Source organism: Thamnophis elegans, chromosome 15, assembly GCF_009769535.1.
Source record: "Thamnophis elegans isolate rThaEle1 chromosome 15, rThaEle1.pri, whole genome shotgun sequence".
Lineage (NCBI taxonomy): Eukaryota > Metazoa > Chordata > Lepidosauria > Squamata > Colubridae > Thamnophis > Thamnophis elegans.
This window is the reverse complement of record NC_045555.1, coordinates 46,407,776-46,435,595: the sequence shown is the minus strand read 5'-3', so window position 1 is coordinate 46,435,595 and position 27,820 is coordinate 46,407,776. Positions and strand designations below refer to the sequence as shown.

The 27,820-nt window shown below is 38.5% G+C and overlaps 1 protein-coding gene across 1 annotated transcript in view; it reads left to right on the top strand.

Annotated features, from left to right (window-relative positions):
- EXOC6 (exocyst complex component 6) overlaps nt 1–27,820 on the top strand; it is a 79,398-nt gene that overhangs the window by 40,133 nt on the left and 11,445 nt on the right. The window contains exons 12-18 of the mRNA XM_032231973.1: nt 2,153–2,224; nt 4,287–4,384; nt 5,075–5,180; nt 7,833–7,942; nt 10,885–10,996; nt 11,681–11,815; nt 18,714–18,893. Of these exons, the coding sequence (XP_032087864.1) occupies nt 2,153–2,224; nt 4,287–4,384; nt 5,075–5,180; nt 7,833–7,942; nt 10,885–10,996; nt 11,681–11,815; nt 18,714–18,893 (813 nt within the window). The remainder of the gene's footprint in view (nt 1–2,152; nt 2,225–4,286; nt 4,385–5,074; nt 5,181–7,832; nt 7,943–10,884; nt 10,997–11,680; nt 11,816–18,713; nt 18,894–27,820) is intronic.

The following is a 27,820-nucleotide window of genomic DNA, read 5'->3' as shown; positions in this document are numbered from 1 at the left end:
ATATATATATATATATATATATATATTTAAATATATATATATATATATATGTGGTTTTTTTTATTTTTTATTTGTGCTGATAAATAAATAAAGGGAGACTAGTATAGATCTATTTCAAGCTATTTAGCTCTCATCAGCTAGCCATACCCTTACTGGGATTCGAACCTGGGCTGTATTGCATCTTAGGCAAACGTCTTAGCCATTATGCCACAGGTCTCCTCCTTATCTAGTCTCCCTTTATTTATTTATCAGCACAAATAAAAAAAAAATCACAAATATAACAAAGGCAACAGTAAAAATATTGGGTTTCTGTCGTGATGGACTCTTGTGACGAGCCGATTGACAGATGATGGAAGCAGTTAGCTTCCTCCCATAATTGGGGCTTACCAGGGGTTGTGACACTATATATATAGTGTAGGACAGGGACGGAAGGAACTCTGGTGCGCTTATGCACGCCCCCTTTACGGACATCTTAGGACCTCATTTACCACATTTATATCCAACAAAAAAATGTGACTATGGGCAGTGCACAAATGTAACAGCTATTAAAAACTACATAACGATCTACAAGGAGTCATCGATAAATAAAATAAACATATAAACCTCAAAAATGTGGGAGAACAACAATCACTTGACCTTATACAGCCATCTTGCAGGTTCCCCGTGGATCCCCAAGGCTGATGAAAAAAGCATAGGTTAAGTACCTGAAACAAAGATGCCTTAAGGTTAAGATAGAAAAATACCCCACATTTTTGAGGTTTATATGTTTGTTTTATTTATGAATGACTCCTTCTAGATCGTCTGATATTTTTCAAATCGTCTTCTACCACCATTAACACTTTTATGGTCTCAGCAGATGTTAGAATCCGGCCAATCTTCTCTGAATTTTACTTAGAAACTAAGGAGGGTTAGATCTGGTTAATTCTTGGAAGAGAGACCACCAGGGGACCACCACATCTCCAAGCTAGAAGGGGAAAATGAAAAAAAAATGCACTCTGTAAGAAGAGAATGGCAAATCACATCTGTAAATTGCCAAGAAAACTGCACGAATGTGTTGGCGCCCTCACCGCAAACGAAACACGGCGGTTAAATATTTTTATAGCTTCTACTTAAAGAAGAAATTGGAGTAGCCAACATTTACGTCTGAAATTTAGGTGATGGGGAGCAAAATGAGAGGCAGAGCACTTTCTCATAAATTGATTTAAATGCCAATGTGGGTGGCATTAGAAGAGTATTGGGCAAATTAATAGTGGATAAGATTATGGGTAGTCTCTAGCCATGAGGGGGATAGATAGATAGATAGATAGATAGATAGATAGATAGATAGATAGATAGATAGATAGATAGATAGATATAGATATAGATATAGATATAGATATAGATATAGATATAGATATAGATATAGATGATATAGATATAGATATAGATAGATATAGATATAGATATAGATATAGATATAGATATAGATATAGATATAGATATAGATATAGATATAGATATAGATAGATATAGATATAGATGATATAGATATAGATATAGATATAGATATAGATATAGATATAGATATAGATGATATAGATATAGATGATATAGATATAGATATATAGATATATAGATATATAGATATATAGATATATAGATATATAGATATATAGATATATAGATATATAGATATATAGATATATAGATATATAGATATATAGATATATAGATATATAGATATATAGATATATATAACTCAGAGAAACACTCCTCAAATATTATTTCTGAGGAATGTCTAAGGAGAGTCTCAATCATTCAGGTCAAGGTTGTCTCCAAAGATGCTTTTCAAAAGGCAATGAATATTCTTGGTTTTTTTTTTCCTTGGAAAACATTTCGCTTCTCACCCAAGAAGCTTCTTCAGTTCTGGCATTGAAGAACCGAAGAAGCTTCTTGGATGAGAAGCAAAACATTTCCAAGGGAGAAAAAACAACAACAAGTAAATATTTCTGAGGAAGATAAGCAGAAGGAAGTCCTATTTTCAATATCCTTTGCTTGTAAGCTTCCATACGCTATTGTTGGAAATGCAGCCATTAGTCAGCTTTACAGCTGTTGAAAATGCGCAACGCATTGCTTTAATTTCTTAAGCGTAATCTGATACTTTAACTTTCAGTCCTATTGCACTGACCCTGATCTCGTTCTGGAGCTGAAGAACCTGATAGTTGTCTTCGCGGATACTTTACAGGTTGGTAACATGCTGGCATTTCAGGTATGGAATGTCTGTTTGCTCTCTTTTTCTTATTCAACTGGATTCAAGAAATACCTGCCTTAAAATTAAGCGTACACTAAAAATGTCCTCAAACACAGAAAAGACATAAAAATAAAAAAAGACAAGAGAATGGCAAAGAAGTTATCTGTGTTTGCAGTAACATTTGACTTGTCTACCCTGCGAGACCACCTACCGCCACCAGTAGCCTCCCACCGTCCAGCGCGATCCCACAGAGTTGGCCTCCTCAGGGTGCCGTCGGCCAGACAGTGTCGGTTAGCGACCCCCAGGGGGAGAGCCTTCTCTGTGGGAGCGCCTTCCCTCTGGAAATGAGCTGCCCCCGGAGCTTCGCGTAATCCCCGACCTCCGGTCCTTCCGGCGTGCCCTAAAAAGTTGGCTTTTCCAGGAAGCCAGCCTGGCCTCAACAAAACAAATTATTGATCACTGTTAATTATAATTCGAATTCTTTTTAAAAAAATGTCATTGTCAATTTTAATTGGGTTTGGGATATTCTATTTAATTTTTTAAAAACTTTTGTATTATGTGTTTCTTTTAATGTCGTACGCCGCCCTGAGTCCTTGGGAGAAGGGCGGCATATAAATCTAATAAACCTAAACCTCACCTCTCGAGCAGCAGTGCTTAGATTCCCCTTCAGCAAAATCAAAGCTCCGGGAAAATACTAAAGAGTTGGCAGTCATTCTGAATATTTATTTTTTATATATTCTGCACTTCCAGTCCGGGGTACAGTATGTGATACCAGTAATAGTCCGTTTTTCCCCCATCCCTCTGGTCTAGTGTTTGTCTGTCTGCAATTGGCCTTGTAGATCAAATTTATAAGAAAGAAACAAATAGATGCTCAAATGTGGTGAAGGTAGAATGGTTCCACCACAAAACCGCGTTCGACTAAAGCGCGCTCGACGAAACCGCGTACCTGACGTCATCACAGTGCGACGAAAAAAGCACGCTGTGAGCGCTAAAGCTAAAATTAACCCCTAAACCTAAATCTAACCCCCCGAAACCTAACCCTAACCCTAACCCTAAACCTAACCCTAAACCTAACCCTAAACCTAACCCTTAAACTAACGCTAAACCTAACCCTTAACCTAACCCTAAACCTAACCCTAACCCTTAACCTAACCCTAACCCTAACCCTAACCCTAACCCTAATCCTAATCCTAACCCTTACCTCAACGTGAATCGGCTTGCTTTCAAAGCGCTTTTTAAAGCGCCCTTTTTTCTCCGCGGTCGCTGTTGTCGCGCTGCTGATGACGTCAGCGACGCGCTTTAATCGGGCGCGCTTTAGTGGACCGCGGTTTTGTCGTGCCACGGGTAGAATAGTCCCTTATAAGCCCATATTAGGCTTGTGTAAACCCTTTGGCTTCCCTGAGCCCCACAGAGTGAAGAGCGCATTGTCTTGGGCTGCATATAAAATATATAACACAGTCACTGCATATAAACACACACTATGTTAAAAATGTTTACAACCTTGTGCGGCTGAATTGCTAGCTGTGCTTTGAACGGAATTGCTGTACAACATTTGATAGGAAGAGAACAAGCTGACATTTATGCCGGAATGGCAGAGGAGATCAGTGCAAGAAATATATAATAGCATATTAATTGAAGGGGAAGGTTGACTTTTCATATGGAACCCCTTCCCCCCCCTCCTCCTCCTCCTCCCTCTGTTTCTCTTTATGTATTTAGATAATCATGGTAGAGGACTTGGCCCCTATGTTGTATAAAGAGCGTGGTGAAGGAAAGTGGTATCCATTCATTCCTTCCCCACGAGAGCCATTACCATATGAAGCAGGCCAGAGATAAATGGGAAGCTGTGGAAAAAGAAAAGAGATTAGAGCAAGCTCACTTTAGGAATGAGGAGGAAAGAAAGTCCCCAGTGGACTATTGAATGGGAAAAAGGGATTGTGGTATGCTGACCTTAATTTGCAAAAACAAGGAAGGATACAGGCCTTGAAAACTTCTCAGTTTTGTAAATATCATATGCTGGCTTCTGTTTGCACCTTTGAAAATATTCTGTTTTTTTTAGGGTTATGGATTCCACGTCAACAGACTCTTCGATCTTTTACTTGAAATAAGAGACCAGTATAATGAGACGCTTCTTAAAAAGTGGGCTACCTTGTTCAGGTGAGTATTGCAAGATAAGAAGAAAGGTTTTTTCCAAATAACAGCCAGTTTTGGTTTTTATTTTGAAACTGGCTAAATATTTGAAGATTTCATTATCCAATCTTGGTAATGATGATTTGTTTCCTGAAATGGCAGCAATTTAGAAAGCTTTAGAAATATCAACATTTATGACAGGCTGGATGTGTATATGAATGTAATTTAAATTTGAGGTTTTATTTATTTGATAATTCTATGCGTTTATTTTGTCTGTTTCCCTCCCTCCCTCCCCCCCCTCTCTCTCTCCCTCTCCCTCTCTCTCTCTCTCTCACACACACACACACACAGACTATTGTGGGGATTTCAACTTGGTGCAATATAATAAGTTTACTTTTCCATATGAAGCCGCTTCCTTATTGTAGCTTCACAAATGTTGATTAGTGTATTATGAATTCTTGTCAATTAATTACAATTAATTGACAGTTAACTAACAATTAATTGTGGCTATGATACTTCTTTGCCTGCTTTTCTAGCCATATTTTACAGCACTTTTTAACTCACCAACATTCTTGACAATTTACAAATGTATAATTCTTCCTTTGCAAGAAATGCGATGCAGTAAAGCCTAACCCTGTCTGGATTGCGTGCCCATCTGTGTTGTTGCATTTTGCACTTGAACTGTATGTTTCTAACTTAATTCCTTAAACCCTGCAGGGATATTTTTGAAGCAGATAATTATAGTCCAATTCCTGTATCAAATGAGGAAGAGTACAAACTTGTGATTAGTAAATTTCCTTTTCAAGATCCAGAACTTGACAAGGTAAGAGAACTTGATGGCATATTAGTTTTTGTCTGGCTAATTCCAATAATGAACATTCTCTTCTATTGGAATCATTTATGGGTATCCAATACTTCGGAAAGCAGGCAAAGAACTAATTATGTTACCTAGCTGGTTAATGAAACATCTGTGAGCAAACAGCCAAGTTTAGAGACTACCCAGGACTCCACATATTAGTTTTTAAAACTAAAGAAAAGTAGATTATATTCAGAGGCGCTTCCTCCCTTTTTTCATGCACAAAACAAGGTTATTATTTCAAGAATATCATTACATTAAAAAAAAAAAACAATAGGAAATTTGTAGAAGAGAATATAAGTTCAAACAATACGGAGAACAGCATAGAACTGGCTACATTTTTTTTTTACTTCGAAATAATGGCAAACGGTTCACCGACAAAAGGGCGAACGACAAAACCGCGCCCGACTAAACCGCGGTGACAAAACCGTGTGTTCTAAAGCGCTCTGACGAATGAGTGCTGAATCGCGGCGACAACAGCGCGGCAACAGAAGCGCGCTGTAAAACTAACCCTAACCCTAAACATAACCCTAAACATAACGCTAACCCTAACCCTAAACCTAAACCTAACCCTAAACCTAACCCTAAACCTAACCCTTACCTTAAGTTAAATCGGCTTTCTGTCGACGCGCTGTTGTAAAGCACCCTTCTGTCTCTGCGCTGTTGACGCCGTGCTGTTGTCGGCGCGTTGATGACGTCGCGGTTTTAGCAATGCGGTTTAGTCGGGCGTGATTTTGTCATTCGCCCTTTTGTCAGGTCACGATGGCAAAGTAGATTACCATTGTAACTGAATAAAACAGCAAACTGCAGTTTGATTGAATCATATCTTCATCCTCAACCAGGATCTGTTTCTAGTGACCTGATTTACACATGGTTGCTTAACTGTAGTGGTTGAATAAATCACAATGAGTTGAATTCAAGTGGTAGACGAAGCACAAACTCTTTATGTCTCTGAAGATTCTCAGTCATCCAGATCATGGTTGTCCCAATGATGCTTTTTCAAGAGGCAACTGGACTTTTCTGGTTTCTGAAGACATTTCACTTCTCAGCGAAGAAGCTTCTTAAATTCTGACTTGAAGATGAGGAATGGAAGGATTTATCGTGCTTACAGACAGCTGGTCATTCGTATTTTTTAAAGCGAGTCCTTGAGGCCACCTGGAGGTTTATCTGTGTCCTCAGGGTCACCTGAGTAATGCAAATCGAAAGAATGCAAATGACCAGCTATCTGCAAGAGGTATAAATCCTTCCATTCCCTTCCATGCAGTCAGAGGTGAAGAAGTTTCTTGAATGAGAAGTGAAATGGCTTCAAAGAAAAACCAGAAAGTCCAATTGCCTCTTGAAAAAGCACCTTTGAGACAACCATGGTTGAAAAAGCACCTTTGGGACACAAACTCTTCACAAACTGCAATGGTGGGAATTGCGTGGTGTCCTAAACCAATAGATTTCATAGTAGTTCAGAAATCTATGACATGGGACTTCAGGCCCTCTAAAGCCTTAGTCGTGGCCATATCTCCAAATTTTAATGGAGGAAATTATCAAAATGTGCAAACAATAAGCTTCCTAACTATATACAAGTTAAATTCGTAACTTACATACATAATCAGGTGATATGCGAATTATCCTAAAAATTCAAGTTCCTGGTGTAGTTATAAAAGAAGAAACAGAAATCTCCAGAAGTTTAAAATATATTGCTCACTTAGCTCTTGTTAGCCACTGCTAACATCATCAGAGTGTAAAAACCATTAAAGAGACGCCTGCCTTTATACACTATTAATCAATTTGGCCATTGCGCGCGTGATAGGCCCATCCACCCACCTCCCACCTGTAATTAGCTTTGTTGTTTTTACATCAGGCATGTTAATCGATAGGGAGGAAGGAATAGGAGCATCAGTCAACATGCTTGTTGTAAAAACAACAAAGCTAATTACAGGTGGGAGGCAGGTAGGAGCCGAGGTGGCACAGTGGTTAGGCTTCAGTACTGCAGGCCACTTCAGCTGACTGTTATCTGCAGTTCAGCAGTTCTAATCTCACCGGCTCAAGGTTGACTCAGCCTTCCATCCTTCCGAGGTGGGTGAAATGAGGACCCAGACTGTGGGGGCGATACGCTGACTCTGTAAACCGCTTAGAGAGGGCTGAAAGCCCTATGAAGCGGTATATAAGTCTGACTGCTATTGCTATTGAATGGGCCTATCACGTGCGCAATAGCCAAATTGATTAATAGTGTATAAAGGCAGGTATCTCTTTAATGGTTTTCACCTTAGCTGTTAAATTAGTAACACAGTGGTTATATTAATTTGGGTTCCCCATTGACTTTGCTGGTCAGAAGGTCACAGAAGATGATTTACATTACCCCGGGGCATTGCGATGGTTATAAATATGAGTCAGTTGCCAAGTGTCTGAATTTTGATCAAGTGACCATGGGGATGCTTCAACGGTGTAAAAAAATAATGGTCATAAGTTTGAAAAATCATCATAAGTCACTTTTTCCAGTTCACAAAATGATAGAATTAAATAACTAAGTTGCAATCAAATATAATTTAGATTAGAGATCAGATTCTTTTTTTACTTGACCTGTTTTGACATACAGTACCACATGGAAAATCTCTTTTGCTTCCACAGCACCGTTTTCCAAAGAAACTTCCAATGTCACAGTCAGTGCCTCAGATTTATATCCAGGTTAAAGAATTTATTTATGCAAGCCTTAAATTTTCAGAGTCACTTCATCGGAGGTAAGCTTTGATAAACGTGTTTTTGGTTTTGGAAAGTCCTGTGCTGAATCCCTAGCGTTTAGCTCCTCTTTTAAATGCCAGTATATATAGCCAGGGATGTGCTCGATCAATCATCTGTCTCAGAAATAGGCAATTTCTCCTCATATTTCTGGATTTGTCTTCCTATTTTCTCTGTGTTTGAAATTGCTTTTATTTTATTTTGTTTTATTTCTAAAACTAATAACAATTCATTATAAACTAGAATTGTTTTTTTTTAAAACATATTGGTTGAGTAACGTAAACATAAATTATAATATCAAATTACAAAGTACAGAAATTAAAATCCGTGTCAGACCCAAAAAATTTGCAATCAATTTTACAATTAATAATGAATCCTATGAATGCTATAAATATGGTAGATAACTATAAAAGGACATAAGTACAGGTAGTCTTCAACATTCAACCACAGTTGAGCCCTAAAATTTCTGTTGTTATGTGAGACATTTGTTAGATGAGTTTTTCAAGTTTTGCCTATAAGGAAGTTTTTTTTTTTCATTAGTTTAGATTATTTAGAGAAAGTAACAGATATTCAAATGCTTCTCTGTCTATCTCTCTGTCTCTGTCTGTCTGTCTGTCTGTCTCTCTCTCTCTCACACATACACACAAATGCAGATTGGTAGAAGGGAATAAATCTATTTTTTGTTGTTGTTTGAATAAATTTCTCTTCAGCTTAAATTTTACTTTTATCACCACATTCAATAATACTGTATCTTTGTATTTAAATAAAAAGGTCATTCTTGGAATATTGGGAAATTCACTTTGTAATAGGTAGAACGCACTACAAAGGAGAATTTACTCCACTTTTCAAAGGCTTCCCTTTTCATTAATCTCAAAGCATTATTTGCCTTTAATTGGGTGGAATGTGTAGTTCTTTGCTTGTTGAAATCTGGAAAGTATTTCAGTTTGTGGTCAAGCTGTGCCTACTGTTGACAATGGTAAATTACTCCCCTTTCACAAATACCCCAGCTAATAAGGCTTCTTAATCTCCATCTCCAAACAGGAATTAATCAATTATGCAAATTACTCTTCACAAATATATACTAACAGCTAGAGTTCAAATTACATAGGTACACATGCTAAACTTTGTCAAATCATTAACGAATGTTAGCATGAGTGAAATTCAGTCCTTCGTAGTAGTTAAGCAAACATACTTGATTACATGTGTGGACAAATAAAAATAACAATGTGTGTGTGTGTAAAATACTGTTATCTACATCTTGAAAATAATTTATGTATCACCATGCCTCCAGAAGGAAGGGGCAACAAATTACGAAAATCAAATTATGTCTTCAGAACTTTAGTAAATACTATTTGATATGAATACACAACAGCCTTCCAAAACGTTACCCTTATTGTCTTCCTTGTACTTTTGGAAAATAATATGTGCTAGGGCTTAAATTTTGTGGGCAGACAAAAGATTAACACCTTGTTGTTAGTGTTAGCTCCATATTAAACCAGTTTAATGATTTAGGGATGATGTAGTGGTAGTGTAGCAGTATTTTGGACGTGCTGATTTTTGCACGCCTCTTGTAAGTTTCTATTGGTGTTCCACTTAAGTCTTGGAAAAACCGAACTAATTAATTTTCCAGGTAAATCAACTTGGCTTCTGCATCACAGGGAGCATTGCCCCACAGATTTATCATAAGAGCCGAGGTGGCGCAGTGGTTAGGGTGCAGTACTGCAGGCCACTTCAGCTGACTGCTATCTGCAGTTCAGGGGTTCTAATCTCACCGGCTCAAGGTTAACTCAGCCTTCCATCCTTCCGAGGTGGGTGAAATGAGGACCCGGATTGTTGGGGGCGATATGCTGACTCTGTAAACCGCTTAGAGAGGGCTGAAAGCCCTATGAAGCGGTATATAAGTCTAACTGCTGTCATCTTTCCACTGAAGCTGTGGAGCAAGCTTCCTTTTCTAGACCAGAGAACCCCAATGCCAAGGACTCGCAGACAATCAATATTCCATGGGGAGAATTTTTTCACAGACCAGAGTGGGTGTGGTTTCACATGCTGTCTACGTCTCGTGGATGGAGCGTCGCTTGTTTGCGTCACCCAATTTCTGGCATGCTACGGACCGGTGCTGGTCCATGGACTGGGAGTTGGGGACTCCTGTCAGTGGCATGACTATTTTGCCAACAATAGTTGACTTTTCCTTCTTCGTCATTATGAAATTGTATTGTATTGTATTGTATTTAATGGATTTATAGGCCGCCCAATCCCGGAGGACTCCAGGCGGCCTATAAATGCTAAGACATGGAGCAGAGATGGGTGATTTCATTTTTCATTTTTGCTCCCACTCTAGTTAGCTGTGGGGAATGCTGGCAGTACATAATGGGAAAGAGCCGAGGTGGCGCAGTGGTTAGGGTGCAGTACTGCAGCCACTTCAGCTGACTGCTAGTTCTGCAGCTCGGCGGTTCAAATCTCACCGGCTCAGGGTTGACTCAGCCTTCCATCCTTCCGAGGTGGGTGAAATGAGGACCCAGATTGTGGGGGCAATATGCCGACTCTGTAAACCGCTTAGAGAGGGCTGAAAGGGATATGAAGCGGCATATAAGTCTAACTGATATTGCTATTGCTAAAGAGAGTGAGAGTTGGTGAGTGGTGTGCAGAATCCTCAAAATGAAGAATGCAAAGTCAACAGTCACATGGAAAAGGTTTAAATTTCTGCCAAATGGTGCACTGGTGGCAAAACGCATCTATCTAGGGTGGGATATGGCGCTAGAGACTAGAAGGATATCTGTTAAATGGAAAGCTGTTCCAAGCACTCCCAGAAAAATCAGCGTGCCAAGAGTTATATTGACAGCGGATCGCAATCAGGTAACGGGAAAGAAACAAAACTGCATGTTTATTTAGTAATTTTATATGCAGTGTTTATTTGTTTTCAGAGTATCTCATTTTTTTTCTGCAGTTCAACAGAGATAGATGACATGCTCAGAAAATCTACAAATTTATTGCTGACCAGAACTTTAAGCAGTTGTTTGCAAAACCTCATTAAAAAACCTCACATAGGTTTGACAGAGGTAAGTGTTGAGACATATATTGATATTCTAATATTCAATACATTGTCAGGGGCTTTCAAACATTTTTCGGTCATTTGGGGATTTCCAAACTTTCTCCTTGGGAAACATGCAATTTCCCCAGAACTTTTTAAAACAAATCAGGAATTGTGGATACGTTTTTTTTAAAATATATATATATATCCTGGTATTAGTTCAGTGTTTGATCCTGTGGTTCCCCTGGGGAGGGGATTTTCAGGTAATTTGAGCTGATATGTTAAATCTGTAGTGCTTGACAGACTCCTAGAGTTGGTAGATTCCAGTCCAAATAAATGGTGAAAAAAATGGCATAGGAAAATATGTTTTATCCAGCACATAGATATTCTGTAGGGAACAACTTAAGGTTTTCTTAGTGGATATCTAAGTGTAAAAAAGATTTTCCTGAAGCTAGAAAAATTACACATAATGTTCACAATGAAGGTTTTTTTTTTCACACATTGGTATTCCAAATTAATCTGCCTTTAAAATAGACATTTTTTTTTTAAATAATCGATCCATGACATGCTATATGTTAGATTTTGTACTATGTGCTCTGGTTTAGGAGTGGGCTCTGTAAATTAACAGTGGCTTAAATATAATCTGAAACTTTTAAAAAGCGCTTTATTACAATTTGTTCTTGTATCTTTGTTTTCACATATTTTTTTTAAGCTGGTGCAAATTATCATAAATACAACGCATTTGGAACAGGCTTGTAAATATCTTGAAGACTTTATAACTAACATTACAAATATTTCCCAAGAAACTCTCCACACAGCAAGACTGTATGGTCTTTCGACGTTTAAGGTATGGGAGATATGATCAGTTTCCAAGTCTAAATAGCCAAATTCTTAATTTCTAGATACATTGCTTTAGTTTCATGTTTTATGTGCAATATATATATATATATATATATATATATATATATATATATATATATATATGTGTGTGTGTGTGTGTGTGTGTGTGTGTGTGTGTGTGTGTGTGTGTGTGTGTGTGTTGTATTTGTGCTGATAAATAAATAAAGGGATAAATAAAGCACAAATACAACACAAATGTAACAAAGTAAAAATATTGGGTTATCTGCAGTTCAGCGGTTCAAATCTCACCGGCTCAAGGTTGACTCAGTCTTCCATCCTTCCGAGGTGGGTAAAATGAGGACCCGGATTGTTGTTGGGGCCAATATGCTGACTCTGTAAACCGCTTAGAGAAGGCTGAAAGCCCTATGAAGCGGTATATAAGTCTAACTGCTATTGCTATTGCTATTTTTTGCCTGAAACTGGAATGATACACTGGTTTCAATAAAAAAAAATGCTGAAAATCATGCTCATGTGACCAGGGAATGCTAGAAATGCAGCCCGATTGCCAAGTACCCAAAATGCAGTTGTGTGATAGCAGGTCTGAACTTTAAAACTGGGTCGTAAGTAGCTCTGGGGTGTGTGTGTGTGTGTGTGTGTGTCCACCAGGGGTGGGTTTCTCGCCCCGTTCCAACCGGTTCGGTTGGAACGAGGCCGGCGGCGTCCTCGCGCACGCGTGTGGCGTCCTCGCGCACGCACGTGGCGCGCGCATGCGTACTAGCATCTGCGCGATGCTCCAGCTGCTCCTGGAGGATCGCGCAGGCGCTGTATGCGTTCTGCGCATGCGTGGAAGCGCAGAATTCGTAAAAACCGGGTAAGGCGCGGGTGTGCGGGCGCGCGCGGGGGGGCGCTTCGCCGTTCCCGGAAGTTACTTACTTCCGGGTTCGGCGACCAACCGGATCGCAGGGACCGGTGCGAACCGGTTGAAACCCACCCCTGGTGTCCACCATAACTTTGAACAGTTGCTAAGTGACTGGTTGTAAGTTGAGGTCTTCCTGTATTGGAAGAAGATCAGTATTCAGTTCTGGCTGTCTGATCTCTGGTACTTGAACTGTCTCCAGCTAAGTTTAAAGTAACGACTGGAAGCCAAAAATCATTAATGTAATGTAAATAAGCTAGTGGGAACTGACCAGGAAAATGATTTTGGGGAAGAGCTAAGAAAAATGTTGGAAACAATTATCAAAATCATCACCGGGCTGACATACTTTCCCAATGAACAAATTTGGGAACTATTATTTTCTGAGGTTTTTGCGGGTGTTAGTATGTAGGTCTCTAGTTATTCCTGGTTTTCTCCCGCGTAGAATTGGAGATGTCTTGGCGACATTTCGAAGAAGTCTCATTCATCATCTTCAGGCTACTTCAGGCTTGGTGTTTCCAGGAGTAAACGTCGAAACGTCGCCAAGACATCTCCAATTCTACGCGGGAGAAAACCCGAATAACTGGATGAGAGCAAACAAGCTGATACTCAACCCAGACAAGACCGAGTGGCTGTTGTGTTTTCCTCCCAAAAATTTGACCAACGTACCATCACTCAGGCTGGGGGGACAAAATTTATACCCCTCAGATAGGGCCCGCAACTTGGGAGTCCTCCTGGACCCACAGCTGAGTTTCGACCACCATCTTTCAGCTGTGACCAGGGGGGCATTTGCCCAGGTTCGCCTGGTGCGCCAGTTGCGGCCCTACCTGAATCGGGAGGCCCTCACAACAGTCACTCGAGCCCTTGTGATCTCTAGGCTGGAATACTGCAACGTGCTCTACATGGGGCTGCCCTTGAAGAGCACCCGGAGACTTCAGCTAGTCCAGAATGCGGCCGCGCGAGTGATCGTGGGCGCACCACGGTTCGCCCACATAACACCGATCCTCCGTGAGCTGCGCTGGCTACCTGTCGATCTCCGGGTGCACTTCAAGGTCCTACTCACCACCCATAAAGCGCTCCATGGTAGTGGATCTGGCTATTTGAGAGACCGCCTTCTGCCAATTACCTCCCTGCGTCCCATCAGATCGCATAGAGCTGGCCTCCTCCGTATTCCATCTGCCAGTCAGTGCCGACTGGCGACTACTCGGAGGAGAGCCTTCTCTGTTGCGGCTCCGACGCTATGGAATAATCTCCCCGTGGAGATTCGTACCCTCACCACCGTCCAGGCCTTCCGCACAGCCCTCCAGATCTGGCTAGCCCGTCAGGCCTGGGGATAAGTTTTTACTTTCGTCCCTCCCGAATGTTGAGTGAATGTTGTGTTTTACTGTTTAATTTATTCTCGTTCACACTTCTTTTTGTATTTGTCCTACACTCCCTTTCCCCTTTTATTGTAAGCCGCCCTGAGTCCCCTCAGGGAAAAGGGCGGCCTATAAATGTATAATAAATACAAATACAAACTAGAGACCATATATATATATATATATATATATATATATATATATATATATATATATATAGATAGATAGATAGATAGATAGATAGATAGATAGATAGATAGATAGATAGATAGATATAGATATAGATATAGATATAGATATAGATATAGATATAGATATAGATATAGATATAGATATATAGATATATATGTTTTCTGAGGTTTTCGCGGGTGTTAGTATGTAGGTCTCTAGTTGTTCGGGTTTTCTCCCGCGTAGAATTGGAGATGTCTTGGCGACGTTTCGACGAAGTCACATTCGTCATCTTCAGGCTGCTGCTGACTACTTCAGGTTTGGTGTTTCTACTCCTGGAAACACCAAACCTGAAGTAGTCAGCAGCAGCCTGAAGATGACGAATGTGACTTCGTCGAAACGTCGCCAAGACATCTCCAATTCTACGCGGGAGAAAACCCGAACAACTAGAGACCTACATATATATGTATATATATGTATATATATGTATATATATGTATATATATGTATATATATGTATATATATGTATATATATGTATATATATGTATATATATGTACATATATGTATATATGTATATATATGTATATATATGTATATATATGTATATATATGTGTATATATATATATATATATGTATGTATGTATGTATGTATGTATGTATGTATGTATGTATGTATGTATATGTATATGTATATGTATATGTATATGCATATGTATATATTCATATTCATATTCATATTCATATTTTATGCAGGAACAAAATAACCTTTATCCCAAAGATGCTTTTTCAGGACGCAACTGGACTTCCTTATTTTTTTTTTCTTTTGAAGTCGTTTCCCTTCTCATCCAATAAGCTTCTTCAGCTCTGACAGGACAGTGGGGAAGAGCTGAAGAAGTTTCTTGGATGAGAAGCAAAACGTTTTCAAAAGAAAGTCCAGTTGCCTCCTGAAAAAGCACCTTTGGGACAACCGTGACCTGGATGACGGAGAATCTCTACAGCTCATCTTTTGATTTATTTATTTATTATTAAAATTTATATGCCGCCCAATCCCGAAGGACTCTTTAACGCCGTCAAAAACAACAACTGCCTATCCCAGGTCCTTGGGAAGGACTTAATATTGGACCTGGGTACTTGAGAGACCGCCTGCTGCCAATTACCTCCAATAGACCGATTAGATCCCACAGATTAGGCCTCCTCCGAATTCCATCCGCCGGCCAATGCCGACTGGCGGCTACCCGGAGGAGGGCCTTCTCTGTGGCTGCTCCGACCCTCTGGAACGAGCTCCCCGTGGAGATTCGAACCCTCACCACCCTCCAGGCCTTCCGCAAAGCCCTTAAAACCTGGCTCTTCCGACAGGCCTGGGGCTAAAGAGCTGTTGCCCCCGTCTCGAATGGTATGACAGTTGTGAGTTTTAAATTATATATTGTTATGCTTGCTGTTTTTTTTAAATTTTCTGTCTGTATCCCCCTTCCCCGGTTCGAGTTGTGAGCTGCCCTGAGTCCCCTTCGGGGGAAAAGGGCAGCATATAAATATAATAAACTGAAACTGAAACTTTTGCCCCCCCCCTCGAATGGTATGGTTGTTGTGTGCTTTTAAATTGTGTATTGTTTTGTTTGTCTTTTTATCCCTTATCTGTATCCCCTTCCCTGACTTGGATTGTGAGCCGCCCTGAGTCCCCTCCAGGGAAAAGGGCTGCATATAAGTGCAATAAATTCCAATTCCAATTCCAATTAATAGAAGGATAAAAATGCCAAAATTCAACCTAAAATTCTGGCTGGCTGTGTGATCAACCATAAAAAATAAAAAAGGGATTCGTGTATCTACTTTAGAGACTATAAAATCAGGTTTATAAGACTTCAAACAGCTAAGTTTAACTGAACTGACTTAGAAGTAAGTCCCTCTCTGTTCAGTGAAATTATTCCAACTCATGTGTATAAAACAGCAAATAAGTTTCTATAGGAGGTTTATGCAAGGAATGTGTTTGTATCCAGGTGTGCATATCTTTTATCAATTCATAAATTTACTCGTGACCTTATCCTAGAATGATCATTTTGAAATCACCCATTTCAAATGTAGTTTGTCGTACGATTGTTTTGAGAGGATTCAAACTTTGTATTCTTTGGCCTCCTGGAACTAGCTGCATGATCTGTTAAATCCTACCCCAACAAAGGTATTATTTTAATACTTTAGATAATGACCTGTGTTTACTTTAGATAACGATCTGTGGAATAACAGTGCAAATAAGGGGGGTCTATGTTTCTCATTTCTGAACCTATTCGTACAAATTTGGAATGTTTTCTTTCGCTGACTTTTTTTTTTTTTAAGTGCACAAAATCAGGCATCGGTTAATTCCCTAACAATTACATCTTAAGTTTCAAGTAATTGCCTTACTGTGTATATACCCAAACAGGGCAGGATTTTACAGACCAACAATTGAAAAGAGGATTATTCCCACTGAGAGTAATTCTGTCTTCAGCACTTTTATTTTGTAACTAAATCTAAAATGATACCTATCAAATTCCGGCATTAGTCTCTGTCATCAAGGTTAAAGGAAGATGGGAAGGATAAAGAAATGCTCAAGGGATTAGCCTCTTGTATTTTCTGCGTGGAGAACATTTAGTTACCATTACCATGTGAACGTTATAAATAGGGCCAATGGGAATTGTTAACACAGCGAAGTTCATAAGAGCTCGTCAGGTATTCTCTGTTAAATCCCTCTTCTTCATGGTGCTCAGCTGTTTTGCCTTCAGTTTATTAATTAATTAATTAAATAAATAAATAAATTTATAGGCCGCCCAATCCCGAAGGACTCCGGGTGCCTTACAAAGAGAAAGAAAAAAGAGAAAAGAAAAATAAAAAAAAAATTAAAATTCACAACACACATTCGTTCTAGTCGGGGCTGGACCTTAACAATAAGGTCAACAGCCTCGGGCCTGCCGGAATAGCCAGGTTTTAACGGCTTTCCTGAAGGCCATGAGAGTGGGTAGGGTCCGGATCTCTGGGGGTAGCTGATTCCACAGGGTTGGAGCAGCCACAGAGAAGGCTCTCCTCCGGGAGCCCGCTAGCCGACACTGACTGGCTGACGGCATCTGAAGGAGACCCAATCTGTGGGATCTTACCGGCCGCTGGGAGATATGTGGCAGTAGGCGGTCTCGCAGGTACGCTGGTCCTAAGCCATGTAGGGCTTTAAAGGTAATAACCAACACCTTGAATTGCGTCCAGAGACCAATAGGTAGCCAGTGCAGCTCGCGGAGGATAGGTTCAATTCAGCGGTTCTAATCTCACTGGTTCAAGGTTGACTCAGCCTTCCATCCTTCCGAGGTGGGTGAAATGAGGACCCAGACTGTGGGGGAGATAGGCTGACTCTGTAAACCGCTTAGAGAGGGCTGAAAGCTCTATGAAGCGGTGTAGAAGTCTAACTGCTATTGCTATTGCTAATTATATGACGAGCAATAAATCATATGAGGAAAAACCTAATTCATTTAAGCTGCATTGTAACTTCTTCAACTTTCCTATCAGAGCCTTTTTAATTATATGAGCGAAATCAATATTCTTCAGGTGTGCTGGGCAATTGGCATTACCCTCCTCTCGGTGGAATAGTCCTGCTGCAAACGAAACTTCACTTTATGAAATATCATAGAACTTTGCTTTGAATATTAACATCCACTGACCATTAATTTTATTGATTTTTAAGAAAACCTTTTACAGTGTCCACCAAGAATCTCTCTGGCAGATCCTATGTTTGTACAATGTACCGATGGTCTTTATTATTATCTTTAATAGGACTGATACCTATGATTAAACTGCTGTATTAAGACCAAAAATGGCCATACGGACATCTTTGAAATTACTACCACAGTTAGACGAGGCTGTATTCTATCATCGCTCCTCTTCCTCGTGGTCCTTGATGATCTTAGATCAGGGGTGTCAAACTCAACTTCGCTGAGGGCCGCATCAGGGCTGTGGTTGACTGTGGGGGTGGGCGTGGCCAGGCCTGACTGGGTGGGTGTGGCCAATTGGGTGAGCATGGCCAGCTTGATGCCCTGACTGAGCGTGGCTGACTTGGTGGGCATTGCCAGATTGACGGCACTCTCCCAATTGCTGGCATGTTTCCTCTTCGCACTGGGTAGACTGGGCCAAAGTGAAGCAGGCCGGCCCCTTACATTTTCCAGGATGGGCCCTGCAGGCCAGATCTGACCACATCACGGGGCGGGTGTACGCCGGAGGCCTTGTGTTTGACACCCCTGTCTTTGGAGTAACCCGGAAGGCATTCATTATTCTGAAGAATAGCAATAGCAATAGCAGTTAGACTTATATACCGCTTCATAGGGCTTTCAGCCCTCTCTAAGCGGTTTATTTTTCTTGGCCCACAACTGCTTGGTTTACAGAATTTATTTCAAGCAGTTATCCTTAAGTTAGTAATGCTATATTGACATTTTTATTATTATTTTGTTCTTTTCAGGATGCACGACATGCTGCTGAAGGGGAGATTTATACAAAACTTAACCAGAAAATTGATGAATTTATCCAGCTTGCTGATTACGATTGGACAATGATTGAGCCTGACGGGAGAGCTAGTGGCTATTTAATGGATTTAATTAATTTCTTAAGAAGCACTTTTCAGGTTTTTACTCATTTGCCTGTAAGTATAGAAAATCAAATCTATAGCAGTTCACTTTTTAATTTTCTACGTTATCTAAGGACATACCGGTAGATGGGAGGAGAAAATCCCCATCCCTGGAATGCAGAAATGCAGCACTTACATAGGAAAAATGTAGATTAGGTTTATTCTTCTCCCCTCCTTTTGTTTGGCTGTGAAAAAGCAGTTTGAAAGCATTGGCTCCTGTTTTAGTTCAACTCCAGTTAGCACGGCAATCCTAAGGAGGTGCAGGTTAGGTCAACAAACCACCTTTATAAATAATGGCTACATATGGTTTCTTTTAGGTAATCATATTTAAGATTAACCAGCGATTATCTGGATGATTTAGTAAACTTTGATTAATCCCAAGGGGAAATAAAAATGTCTTGTAGACTTTCAACAAAACCAAAAGAAGGAAGAAGTTCTTTTTTTAAAAAACAATTTAAACCAAGGGTTTAGTGTTGTTTCTAAGCAAGTCTGTGATCAGCTTTGGGACAGTAGGATAGGATACAAACTGAAAGAGCCGAGGTGGCGCAGTGGTTAGGGTGCAGTACTGCAGGCCACTTCAGCTGACTGCTATCTGCAGTTCGGCAGTTCTAATCTCACCGGCTCAAGGTTGACTCAGCCTTCCATCCTTCCGAGGTGGGTGAAATGAGGACCCAGACTGTTGTTGGGGGCAATATGCTGACTCTGTAAACCGCTTAGAGAGGGCTGAAAGCCCTATGAAGCGGTATATAAGTCTAACTGCTATTGCTATTGCTAAATCTTAAGAGTAATAATATCAATCAGAAAAACAGTATGCTCAATAAATCAAGGATATCCCTATCCCGTTCAATGTCTTCCCTTTTCCATTTTTAGTGAGCACTGGGCAATTACCGTAGATAATTTTACACTGTGGATTTGCTAACTTACACCTTTTAGACAGTCATGCACATTATTTGGGAACAGTAATCACTTATTGTAGGAAATCAATAAATATTCAAATAAGTAAAATGAGCATTTGGCTTTAAGCATTTTTTTTAAAAAAAGAAAACCTGTTGCAGTTATAGGCTCAAATTAGTCTGGGAATTTGTGTGGGGATCTGGATAGTCACTTGAAGGCCCACATTAAGTCTAGCCGTAATAGTGTCATTAGTATTGAGTTATCAGGATTCACCCTCTAGTTTAAAAAATGAATGTTACTCATCAATAACTTAGAATTAGTTAATGGCATTCTATGCTTCCTTTAGCAATAGGAAGAGGTGGAGGTCTTTTGAGCTCTCTACCCATTTTCTGCTTCTTATGAATGGTTGAATGTTTCCAACTGCTCCTATCAAATGGGACCAGTTTTTGGACCATTGAAAGCAACATAACACATGCGCTATGTTTTACTCTATATACTATGAGGACTAGGAGGGGTAAAATAAGATTTCTGAACCATTTTTATATAGCTGTAAACTTCAAAAGGTGTTTTTTAAAAATAGAAACTGTTGAACTTGATTAAAAATATATATACTTTTATTTAACATTACCTGGTTTACTGTAGGGCAGTGGTTCCCAAACTTGGCAACTTTAAGACTTGTGGACTTCAACTCCCAGAATTCAACTGGGAGTTGAAGTCCACAAGTCTTAAAGTTGCCAAGTTTGGGAACCACTGCTGTAGGGGAATGTATATTAAAACCACATTTACAGGTATGGTGTAAATTGGTCCTTGTCGGTCAATGCTTTAGATCTTGTGCATTTTTTGATACTTTTTCCCTCACAAGCTTTTATTTCACATTTATTCGGAAATTCAAGTTATGATTTGATTGTTTCGTTAGTGTTATTGGATCAGATATATTGTGCTTCAGTTAAATGAAATTATCAATGTGATGTCTTGGTTGTTAGTCTGGACTCTTGTCGTTTTGTCTCCTACAATTGTTTTCATATCTTATGTGAAAATACCCTATGAATCAATCAATATTGTTCTGGAATTTTGAGTTAGGAAAAACCTTGCTATTATATATATATAGATTGCCACGATTTCCCCTTTGGAGGAGAGAGGTAAAGAACTAATGTTTAAACAGTTTAGTTCACAGAACACCTCTATATGAAGATTTCTACGGCTAACACACTACTCTTTTCAAGATCTGAACTGATGCATATTCAACCAGGGCTATTCTGCAATTTTTCTGTAGAATCTGTGGCTTGAAAGGTCATGCCAACGTGTTGTGAAGACGGCAGAAATAGGGCAGATCAGGGCAGCTATCCAGAAAATGAAGTTAAACACTTCTATCTGAGAATGCATTTGGAAATTTTATCCAGATCTTTACACAGAGACGATGAAGGTGCAGATCTCATTTTACGTTATGTATGGAGATATGTTTATATCCCTAGTCTGAGGAAATAAACTAGTTCAGAAGAAAAACAATTTCATTCCAAATATTTTCTTGTTATTAATTACATTTATGCAAGAAGTTATTAAATACATATATGATGAAAACGCTCAGAATATAAAACATGTTCCCATGCTTGAAAATGCAGGTGTAAAAATGATTTATTGTACGAAAAACAAGGTTAGAATTGATGTGAAGAGACTTCTTTCTGGATAAGTGAGAAACATTTATTCTGACTAAATTTCTTCATATTCTTTGTAGTTGGAGTAGGAGAACCTACTCCAAGAAGAGCCGAGGTGGCGCAGTGGTTAGGGTGCAGTACTGCAGGCCACTTCAGCTGAACTGTGATCTGCAGTTCAGTGGTTCTAATCTCACCGGCTCAAGGTCGACTCAGCCTTCCATCCTTCTGAGGTGGGTGAAATGAGGACCCGGACTGTGGGGGCAAGTTGCTGACTCAATTTGCTAAAAAAAATTGTAAACCGCTTAGAGAAGGCTGAAAGCCCTATTAAGCGGTATAGAAGTCAAATAAATAAATAAATAAATAAATAAATAAATAAATAAATAAATAAATAAATAAATAAATAAATAAACAAACAAACAAACAAACAAACAAACAAACAAACAAACAAACAAACCTATTCCATTTTCTGCTGAGAACATCCCAAGTAGTTGTGAATGAGGCTGAAAGCCCTATTAAGCGGTATAGAAGTCAAATAAATAAATAAATAATAAATAAATCAATAAATCAATAAATAAATAAACAAACCTATTCCATTTTCTGCTGAGAACATCCCAAGTAGTTGTGAATGAAAAAAAGTTTAATCTCCAGAGAAGGAATGGATATGTGCATAAAATTACTTGTCCATCTCGGGCTATATTTTATTCCAGGATGTTGAACAAATCTACAGATTCCTCTATATATTCCCCAGCGTACTCTGCCTAAAAATATTTAAACTGGGAAGAGAAAAGTGTTTTCTACATGCAATATACATGTTCAAGGGTTCAGTTAAGGCCTTTCTCTAAAGCCCTAACTTTAGTACGTGAGAATATACAAGAAGTCCCAACTGATTCAGAATAGGATCTCATGTTGATGATTTTCTGAGATCTCACAGAAATCATAATGCTGAATTGTTGGCTTTCCTCATCAAGTAAATACTGGGCTTTCAAGGACCTTTCCATATTTAAATAAAATGCTTTCCTGCTTTATTCTCCCTGCAGCATCACCTCCCATAATAAGGAGGTTTTTTAAAACTTCTAAATGGAAATAAATATTTTGGTTGGGACAGGAGGACAAATAATAGCACACTTAAGATAACACTTTGATTAACTTAAAAGTCAGTAAAAACTCGAGTTAAATTTAAAATATTGAAATATTTCTCATAGGCACTTAGCAATTACGGAAATGCAGATCTTTCAGTGTATATCTCACAACTGGAACATCACCTGCTTAATCTGAAACAAAACCCTATCTGCCCTCCCTTGGCTTATGGCCATTATTTTTATTGATAAAAGTATACTTTTAGGATATTATATACATCAGAACAGATCTTGAAAGGTGTAGATTTTATCAAGCAGTGGCTTTGCTATTGTGTGAAGTGAGATTTCTGTGGCTCCTCATTTCTGCCGAAATCCTATTCCAGATAAATTTCCAAACCTCCTGAGATCAATCACAAATCAATCTAGCTTCACTTAGAGAAGCATTTTTATTAATGGTTTCCATATGTAGAAAAATTATATCTGGATTTTTTTTTCTAGAAAGCATGGGTAATACCCACGATTAAGATAGTTGAAAATTATAACTTAAAACTATGCCAGTAAAATCAACAAACACTGTAAATAAAATCATGGAACTTGACTTCAACTAAAAATAAGGAATAATGGTTTATCAATTCCGAAGACAAGTAAGAAACTCACTAGTAGTTAAGTAGCTGGGCATTTTTAGCTTTTTCAAACATAACATATTCATCCATAATTTTGTTTCACTTGTGCCTACTGACATCTTCAGAATATAATATGATTGATATAATGGTCATACTGAATTAAGGTTTTAGTTGGAATTCTCTTCTCTCCTTTCAATAGAAACATTTTAAAACGTGAGGGAAAGTATAATTTTTCAATTTTTGTCTTAAGAATTGAAATTTGAAATAGCAATGCAGTAAAGAAAGCAATCCAGATTATGTATGAATCTCTGATTTTTTTTAATACATACCAAGGACGTCAGATGCTAGGGTGAGGACAGATGTTTCTGGAGAAGGTTTACCTATGTGCTAGTTAAGAGTTGATAAAGCCGTGGCACGACAAAACCGCGCTCGACTAAAGCGCGCCCGATTAAACCGCGTCGCTGACGTCATCAACAGCGAGCGCGGAGAAAGAAGGGCGCTTTAAATAGCGCTTTGAAAGCAAGCCGATTCAAGTTAAGGTAAGGGTTAGGTTTAGGGTTAGGTTTAGGGTTAGGTTTAGGGTTAGGTTTAGGGTTAGGTTTAGGGTTAGGTTTAGGGTTAGGGTTAGGTTAAGGGTTAGGGTTAGGTTTAGCGTTAGGTTAAGGGTTAGGTTTAGGGTTAGGTTTAGGGTTAGGTTAAGGGTTAGGTTTAGGGTTAGCTTTAGGGTTAGGTTAAGGGTTAGGGTTAGGGTTAGGTTAAGGGTTAGGATTAGGTTTAGGGTTAGGTTAAGGGTTAGCTTTAGGGTTAGGTTAAGGGTTAGGTTTAGGATTAGGTTTAGGGGGGTTAGGTTTAGGGGTTAATTTTAGGTTTAGCGTTTACAGCGTGCTTTTTTCTCCGCACTGTTGTCGCCCTGTGATGACGTCAGCTATGCGGTTTCGTCGAGCGCCCTTTAGTCGAACGCGGTTTTGTGGTGGAACCGATAAATTAATGTACCAATTTGATGGCATTATCGTCATTATCGATGATAGATTTCACACAACTGATACTCTTGAGATATGTTGGACATTATCCCAATTCAGAGGCAAATGATGAGACTTGTAGTCCAACATGTTTGAAAGGCTCCAAATCCAAGAAGGATAACCTCAGGTTGACATTGTATACATGGCTATTGTTGTATAATCATTCTTTGATTTTTATTTGCTTTGTTCTTCAAAATTTCTTTGCTTTTCCCTTTTCTGTGTTGTCACTTGATAGAAAAACACTGATGTAAAATAAAGTGAAAAGACCATACTTGTAATGAAAGTAAGCAGCTTTTAAAACTTTGTTAATTACTGTAATGGCAGAATTTTTTTTATTTTATGAAACGTTATTTCAGATTGTCACAAATCCCTTAAGTGTGTTTTAATAGCGAAACCCCCTTGAATAGAACCGATGATAACAAGGAAGGATTGCATCACAAGTAGATGTGAGCACACAGGAAGCTTAAAATAACTGGATGATTAATCCTTTGGTTGGTGGCATGTTGTGGAATTTTATTCTGGAGAATTTTGGAGCTTGAGGCTTTAGAGATGGAGGGTTAGCGCTGGGCTGCTAGAAGAGAGGGATTTAAATCCCCCACCTATTATGTATGTGAGTAGCAATTTGGATCTATTCAGATTCTAAAGTTCTCATACTAATTGAATAGATGCTCAATTTTATTCAAGTGCACGCCAGATAAATCTTTCCATTCTTTTGGAAGAAACACAATTCTATGCAAAGTATTTTAATGTCCTGTGCTTTATATTATTCCTTAACACGTCTGAATATCAGTTTAGGGTAAACGATAACCTATTGAAATAAAATTAGATTAATTAGACGCGTTACCTGTTAGGCTTTTACAGATTACAAGCGGGATTCATTGAATTTTATCAAAACGAGGTTAAAAACCATTCACATTTCGAATCATATTTTGAACTTGTTGAGATGTTTAGGAAATAAAGCTTAGAAGTAGGTGTTAATTTATTTTCTTGAGGGTCCCCATCACACACGCACACACCCCTACACCTCTGTTACTCAAATGCGATTTAATGTTGACAAGTGTATTTTTAATTTACTTTCTGTTTTGATTGCCTTGCTGATTTCGTTCTCAGAATAACAACAATGACTATGCAGCCATGTCGGTAAGTAGATTGCAAGCTTGAGAAAAGCATGCCCTTGGAAAACTCAACTATGGATTGCCTGCAGGCTTATTGCTTTAGCATTGAGTGACTTATTATAAAGCCCCCTATTTTGGTTTGATCTGACTGACTGCTAAATTGTTATAGCAGCATGCAGAATCCGAGTCGGAGACTCACCCTGGTCTTTTGGACAGAAGGCAGAAGGAACTTTTTAAAGTCTCATAGAAACATGATACAGCCTGTGTTGCATCTGAAATGAGACCCATTCAAAGGAAACTTTTAAGACCTCTTGGATTTTGAGGTCAGGTGTCAAAATGCAACGATGGGATGTGCATACGAAATCAGGTTAAAATGGCCAGATAGTGGCTGAGAATAAAGAGCTGGTGAAAGTTTTAGCCTCTTTTAAAAACATACTTTTTGAAGCGAGGAGAAGGTCTGTACCCAAATGTATTTTCATAAAGATGATGGATTGCTTTAAAGGATCTGTGCCCCCATTATTTTCAGGTCATCGGCTTATTTTAAGTATTTTACTTTAGCCCAACACAATATTTGCATTTCGATGAACCCATTGCAACTTTTAAATAGGCAGAATCATTTGTTATTAATGCATAATTGAATCCTGTCTGCCTAGGTTGCATTATCTAAATTACATTTGTTTCAGTTGATAGTATTTTTGCATAATTTTCAACATCCACAACGTAATTTAAAAAGGACAAGTTACTACTAAAAAGTTTTTTAAAAAAATATGATTCAGATACGTAAAATAAAAGCAACCAAATTTAATGGCTGGGAGCTATGTAAAATGTTCTGCTGAATATTTTAAGAGTTGGAGAAAGAGTTAGGGAAAACTGTAATACCCCTTTCACATTTAGCTATCTTTAGTAAATGCTTAATAAATCTAATTTGATGCATTTAAAAATAAGCAGAAAATTAGCCACAAAATTAACCGTTTGAACCAAATGTTAGTGGTATCAATGGAGAGCAGAAAAACTGATCTATTTACCAATCTAGATTAAATAATCCCTTTCACTCTTCCATTCTGAAAACTGATGTATTCAAGACAAGAACTGGCCAATAATTATGAGGCAACGTGTAATGAGATTAACTGCAGATATACCGGAATATATAGTCATAAAGGAATGGATAATGTGAAACAGAGAGTGCTAGTTGACAGATCCTTTTATATACTCATATTCCTAAATTAGCTGCTTTTCAGATGCTTTGGAATTTATTCCATTCTGCTTGTTTTGAAGAGTTTTTGACCAGTACATTTAGAAGGCGCAAGTAGAGGAAGTTTGCACAATAATAAGTGAATTTTGACCATGCAGCAAAATGACTGCTTTTCCAGTTTTTTTTATCGTTCTAACAAATATATTCGATTTCAGGAACTAATTTACATTGCAGTTTTAACATGGGCACTTCCAAATTTTGCACTTATGTGCTCTTATAAGCAGCTTGAATTTCAGACAGAGCTGCTTATATTTGCCTTTTAAATTTGAGAAATGGCATATCCCAGCGTTAAATTGAAATCTTGCTTGCATTATACTTGTAAAATTGGAAATATCAAAGAAGTTATTACCTGAAACAGTTACTTCTTTTGTTTTATTTCTAGCTTTATCAGTTTCTGCATTTTATTCTATAGCTCTTAGTTTTTTGACATGCCCCTTATATAGATAATGAAACTAAAGTATTTAGGTAAATTCTGTATTTACAGATGCTAAAGCTGCAATTGTTTCTGTGATTCAACGTTTCCCAGTTATTTTTATACTGTCCTATATAAATGGAAATCTGTACCAAGACTTATGGATTAATGATCTATTCCAAGAGAGAAAGATACTTATTAGCTCAGTGCACATATATTTCCTTTAGGAATAAAGTTTCTTGCTTCCCATTAAACGAATTCAAAGTTGACACTTATTCAAAATAAGTGTCGATTGTTATGACAATTTACGGACCTGAGATTTTGCTCTGATAGCAAACATTTATGAGAATTATGCTTTAATTTACTAAAAGATGATTTCTAATTTGAATTTGAACTTTATGAAGAATATATTTAGGCGTTTTAAAAATTGTATTAGGTCACCCTAATTTTGTTAATTGAATATTTTGGATCCAATAGATATATCCAAATTAATTAATTTTTCATTATCTATCTATCTATTTTATTAATACTATTGTAATAATAAAAAATTACAACTCATCTCCATATTCATCTCAGTTTTGGTATATCCCCTGTTCTCACTTCAGTCCCCAAATGCATATTTAAAAAGCAGTTTGAAAAACAACTTCCTAGGAGTGAGGGTGTTGATCTTATGCCTGTTTGAAGGACATTCCCCGGGAGGGATCTTCTCCAAGGAACACTTATCTGAAGGTCCCTTGTGAGTCATTATGTTTCATACAGGGCATGGACTATCGCCAAGCACTTCCTGCAGGCATCCTTTGGATCAAGTGGTCTTGAAGGTGACCAGGCCCCAAACCATTTGGAACTTTAAGTCTGATCACCAACATATAAATAACCCAGATTCTGCAACAATGGTGTTA